The 6000-nt window shown below is 29.8% G+C and overlaps 1 protein-coding gene across 1 annotated transcript; it reads left to right on the top strand.

Annotated features, from left to right (window-relative positions):
- The first annotated feature begins 2746 nt into the window (after positions 1-2746).
- Positions 2747-4453, top strand: LOC133315814 (uncharacterized). Its single transcript, XM_061517483.1, has 2 exons — positions 2747-2860; positions 3086-4453. Exon 2 carries the CDS (start codon positions 3106-3108, stop codon positions 4255-4257), a length of 1152 nt encoding a protein of 383 aa, XP_061373467.1. The 5' UTR covers positions 2747-2860; positions 3086-3105; the 3' UTR covers positions 4258-4453.
- Positions 4454-6000: the final 1547 nt, after the last annotated feature.

Below are 6000 nucleotides of genomic sequence, written 5' to 3'. Positions count from 1 at the left end.
AAGTAAGACATTTTGCGAAAATATTTTTAAAACTTAATTCACTCCTCTTAAATTTAAGGCCACTTATCTAACACTCTTATCCAAATGTTTGGAACCATAATTTTGTATCATAGGTTATCTTTCGATAACTATATAGGATTAAATTAAAAAAATTAAACAACCACCAAACAGTTTATGTTGTGATCCTTTTTATCATTAATACAAATCAACGATGAGTATTGAAAGTCTATTCTTTCAAATAAAATGTTAGGTTAGTTTAAAAGAAATTACAAAAATACTAAACATTACATCACTGATGCACGGACTCTTTTGTAGAAAAAAAACGTGTCAGACATTACGACAAGCGGTTGATATATCTTGACACGCGATCAACACTTCAACATGTTCTGACATATTTTTTTTAATATTTAAATTTTATTTTATCTTTTTAATTAAATATAAAAAATTAATTTATAAATCAAATATTTTCTGCTATGGAATTTACCTAAAAATTTAACAAGATATGAAAAATTATTTTTACTTTATATTTATGTTACGAAATTGGAATATTTGATTGATTACGTAACATATTATGAGTTTCTAAAAGTACTAATATATATATATATATATATATACATATATATATATATATATATATATATTAAGAGTAAAGGATTTCTCTAGTCAATGGAGATAAGTTATTTCCGGTGAGCGTAAAACGACGTTATTTTGAGACAGAAATCAATGTGTTTTTGTAATTATAATATGGGAAAAAAGTTTATGATGTTACTTTAGACAACTTTGTCTAATGTTCATCGAAACGACGTCGTTTTGAGGTTAAAAAATTAAAAAATTAGAATGATAAAGACTATTATAACCCTGAAATAAATTAAAATTATAAAAACACCATGATTTCTGTCCAAAAACGACGTCGTTTCGATGAACATTAGATAAAGTTATTTAAAGTAACTTTAGAAAAAACAAACCCTTATAATATATTGCATAGTCTTTATCATTATAATTTTTTAATTTATAACTCAAAACGACATCGTCTTGAGCTCACTGGAGATAACTTTATCTCCGATAACTATAGAAATATTTTTCCCATATATTAAAAGGAATAATTTTTCTCATGTTACATGAGAAAAGATTAATCTCCTACACTCATAAAATAGAGGAGAGAGAAAAAGTATAGAGTGGACTCCACTTTTAAATTTTGTGTAGGAGAAAAATAATAACATGAGAAAATATTAACCCATATTAAAAATATAATTTAATATTAAAATATGTTCTAACATATCAAATCTAATATTTTTTAAATTAATGTGTTATCGTGTCTTGTTCCTTATCTTGTGTCGGTACACCATAACATTACATACCTGACCTTATTTTAGGGGAGATGATTGTGATCTCAATATTTAAGGTACGATAATATTTTCAGAAATAATTTTTTGTTAGAAATAAGATTAGATAAAATTAATATATTTTTCTTTTCTGAAGAATAAATCAGTTGGCCACGAACATAACTTAACAGAAATAAGAAATACTTTTTTGTTTGTTTTTCTTCCTGACAAACTATCTTTTAAATATAAAAATTTTAAAATTTATTATCAGAATTAAATATATATATATATATATATATATATATATTATTTATTAAAAATACTCTTTATTAAGTATACTCTCTCTCTCTCTCTCTCTCTATATATATATATATATATATATATATATATATATATATATATATATTCGTATATAAAAATAAATTGGGTTATCAAAAATATATATTTATCCCCCCGGAAACTATTCTTAAAATAAAAAAATAAAAAAATATTATTTTCCAGCAACATTCATATGATGTGATTATATAACTTGAAGTATCATTTGAAATTATGAGACAACAAATAATTTTGGAAAGCCTACTTTAATATATTCAATGAATGAATACTAAATTATGTCATTAGATGGCTGTCTTAAATTTCAACTAAATTTGGAAAAATCTGGGCAAGGCATCATGCTCACTAGTTTTTACGATTGTTAACCTCTTATTAACTCCGTGTTTTATTTGGACACCTTTTTAACTTTTCACATACAATAAAAAATTATGTTATTAAAATTTCTTATGTTTGTATTCCTTACATTTTTTCCTACAAATATAAAAAAGTATTAAATTTTGAAACTATAAAATAATTTTATCTTTTGTACAAACATGTAAATAAATGAATCTAATTTTTTTTCCTCCTTCACTTATATATATAAGAGATAAAATTATAGAAAAGTATTTCTCATTTTAAATGACATAAAATTATGTCATTTTAAGAGAGAAATAGATAAATAATAAATTTTTTATTTAAAATTTGAATTAAAAAAAAACTAACCACTTTCTCTTCCATTATTTTTATTTTTTGTATCTATCTCTCTCTTAAAATTATGTCATGACAAACATTAAATTCATAAAATTATCTCTCAAGGAAACATTAAAATCACCGTTTGGTACGCGACATTTCGTAGAATTATCGAAAAATTGAATTTTTTTAAATTTTAAATTTTCAGATATTATGATAAATTAAATATAAAAATCATATTTTTGAAATTCAAGATTCTCGGATAAATAAAAATTTCTCAAACGTGCCAAAAGTCCAGTTTTGTATCATTTGAGATTTTCTAAGTTTCTGATAACCCAAAATGGCTAAGCTCATTCCACACTTCTCGGCCCAATGGATACTCTTCGATCTGTGGCCGATTAGATGACCCATAAACCCTACCACCACCACCACTTAACATGCAGAGCTTCTAGTTCTATCACTTCCAGTTTCGCTCCTCATTTCTTACGCGCCAAACCCTAGTCGCCAGGGACACCATCACACGGTTTCCACTCCAGGTACACCTGATTATTTTCTTAATGTTGCGTTCTATGAGTATTTTCTAAAATTGGTTTTAATTGTTTTTTTTTTTTTTTTTTTTTGTTTCTTTTGTTATGAGCTTTTGTCACTTGATATTAGTTCAATGAGTAACTGTTATTATTTGAGGTTTATAATAAACTCGTAGATAATTTCACATGAGTGTTTTTGTTAATTTGAGGTTTATTTTTATGGTTGCGTTGCAGACATCATTCTCCAAATTTCAATGATGACTTTAGTGGAAGTCATCAGGGATGCTACAATCAATTCAAAATCACTTGATTTACCTTCAGACTATCCTATTATTATAAATTCAGATAATATCATACGTAATTTGAGGTCCGAACCTAAAGAGGAATCTTCCTCATCTCTCATAAAGCCCCTTATTGGATGGAATATTTCACAAACTGATACTGAAATCATTGACATTAGCAAAAAGTTCTTTGCACTGCTAAAGTTGAAGCTCTACAACATTAATGATTTGGAAAAGGGTGAATTTATTGATGATTTGAATAACTATCTAGAAAACATCAGTGATAAAGTTGGGGTTTTAATTGGGATTGATTCATCTTGTAGTGGTTATAGCAGATTCTTGATTGACAAGCTTGGATTTTTCATGTGTAAAGATGTTGCTAGCCTGGTTTTGGATGGGTGTGTTTCTTTGGAGATTTGGGAAGTAGTTGAGGCTTTGATTGTTAATGGTGTTATTGAGCATTCTTGTTATTCAAACCTGGTTAACAGATTAGCGGAAAAAAAGAGGTCTGATTTGCTCTGTTTATGTATTAAGCATGCTTTCGATCTTGGTTCATCTGAAATACTCAGCATTTTGAGGCATTTTCTTTCTCCGTCCAAGGATGATGCTTATAGCAGTATGGTAACTGTAAAGAAGGAGTGGGAGGACCAAGCACTGTTAGCCATTGAGAAAGTAAGTGATAGCAACCTCAAGTGGAAGAATTTGCTTCTGGCAAAGGAGGCTTCCATTTTGCTTATGATAGCATATGATGGTTTATCTGCATCTGAGCTTTGTTTGCATTATCTGATTGCATCGTCAAACATCAACGATGTGATGTTATCGTCTTCATTCCGTAAGTTGAGCGGCAAAGAGTTGATAAATTTGATTCGCTATTTATCAAAGTGGTTGAAGAAATATGAGAGGTTTCCTCAAGCAGTTCCGTGTCCAAAAGCCAAATCAGTTTTTGGTTTGAAGGCGTGCAATTGGGTTCCTAAACTTGAAGATGTTGTAAAATGTCTTGGTTTGGTGGTTGATGAGAATTTTTCTTCATTGGTGTTACATCAACAGTTTCATGAGGAGCTGAGATTAATTGAAGGGGTGGTTAGTTGTTTAACTGCTGAAGCCAAGCTTTGTTACTTGATATAGTGGACAAACTAAACATCGACTTAAAAGGTGGAAATAAGTGAGCCCCTTGCGAAGATTCATTTTTGTTTGTACGTGTTAGGCATTTTTGTTAATGATGTACCGCTGAATGAACTGATGAGGATCATGTTTTATGTTGTTGAGGATCGTGACTGCAATTCATTTAGAGGTTCATTTCTTCTCATATATCCCTTTTTTTTAGCTGCCGTTTGGTACAAGGTATTCCTTAGAATTCCCGTGAAATTGAAAGTGGTAACCATATTTACTCACGATTAGTTCAGGATTTTTAAAATTTTCTCGGGAATCTGATTTTATCGAGATTTTATTTTGTGTGTAATTTTTTTTGAAAATACCATCCAGAATTACTATCCAGGAGGTGGTATTCTAGAATTTTTATGGCAAAGGAAAATTTAATACAACTAAATAACTTAGTCTAGTAATCCAGTATGGTATTCTAGATTTATTATAGAATTAAGAAAATTAATCCAGTACTCTCAGAAATATTTTAGTCTACCAAATAATTTTTTGTTAACATTGTCAGATAATTCATCTTCCATTCATATTCTTGGAAATCGTGATTCTCGGATAAAAAAAGTTTTCTCCTCTACCAATTTGTACTCCTTGTTTAGTTCAATTATTTTTGGATTCTATATAGTATATAGTTGCCACTCGATAATAGAATTGAGAAATGAGAACCACCGTCATTCATGTTTCTGAACTTAAGATTCCTCAGAAGTTTCTTAATATTAATACCGTCTTATAACAAATTTTTTTGGGGTCTTAAGTTGGGTCCTTGTATACCTTTTCTTTTTTATCTAATGCAATTTATGTATGACAAATTCTGTGTTGCATAAGAAACATTTTGTATTCCATAATTTTTATTCACTTCAGTCAGGTGTGGTAGCTTACACGGTCATTTTACTAGATTATCTTAATTTACGTGCCAAAAAGAATTTTGAACCTCCCAAAAATATGGGGTCACTGGGATCGAAGGTCATCCGATGATTTTCAGTGTTGGCACTTCTCGTGAGTTTGGGTCCATTAATTCTTTAACGCTCTCTTCCAACTATGGTGCCTCTATCTTTGTCGCAGTCTGATGGTATCAGTATTTCAGATTAATGGAATAATACCAGGATCACTCCTGATTCAGTCCAAACAAAAGTCACTTAATACGTATCTCCAATTCTTCCCAACATTTACAAGAAAACAGCAAAGGCTCTAGGGGGCCATCACAGTCCAATGCTGTTCCCCCTTCAATTTGGGAAAATCACAACAGGGTTGGAGATGGATTTCTCACGTATATAGCACGTGAGATAATCCGGAAACATCGACCAAAGTGTTGACAAATTTTTATCTAAATAGTTCGCTAATAGTATTTTTTACCAGACTGATAACGAATTACGTTCGTCAATAATTTCGTGACACGTGACATATTTTCACAGAAAAAGCTGACCGGACAAAGTTCGCTAAAGTGTTAGCGAATTTGGTACATAACATGCTCACATGTCATGAAATCATAGGCAACAAAGTTTGTTACTAGTCGCAACAAATTATGTCGCGTGACCAGTCCGGTAAACCGTGGTATTTGATCACTGTTTCATATAATCCTCTAATCCCATATTTAAAATTTTATTTAAGCAGTCTATAATGTCTAATAACTAATAAGTACTGATAGAGATATGTATGCCACGACAGCTTCAATCTTTATTAGTTGGGTGTGGATTTGACGGAAGGACTTGCTAAATC

Source organism: Gastrolobium bilobum, unplaced genomic scaffold, assembly GCF_033153095.1.
Source record: "Gastrolobium bilobum isolate Gb01-03AN ecotype WA unplaced genomic scaffold, APGP_CSIRO_Gbil_v1 utg63074, whole genome shotgun sequence".
Classification (NCBI taxonomy): domain Eukaryota; kingdom Viridiplantae; phylum Streptophyta; class Magnoliopsida; order Fabales; family Fabaceae; genus Gastrolobium; species Gastrolobium bilobum.
This window is presented reverse-complemented; position numbering and strand designations above follow the sequence as displayed.

What these genes read in the sequence shown, in the direction of transcription:
- LOC133315814 (XM_061517483.1), top strand. Translation starts at nt 3,106, where the DNA reads ATGATGACTTTAGTGGAAGTCATCAGGGATGCTACAATCAATTCAAAA.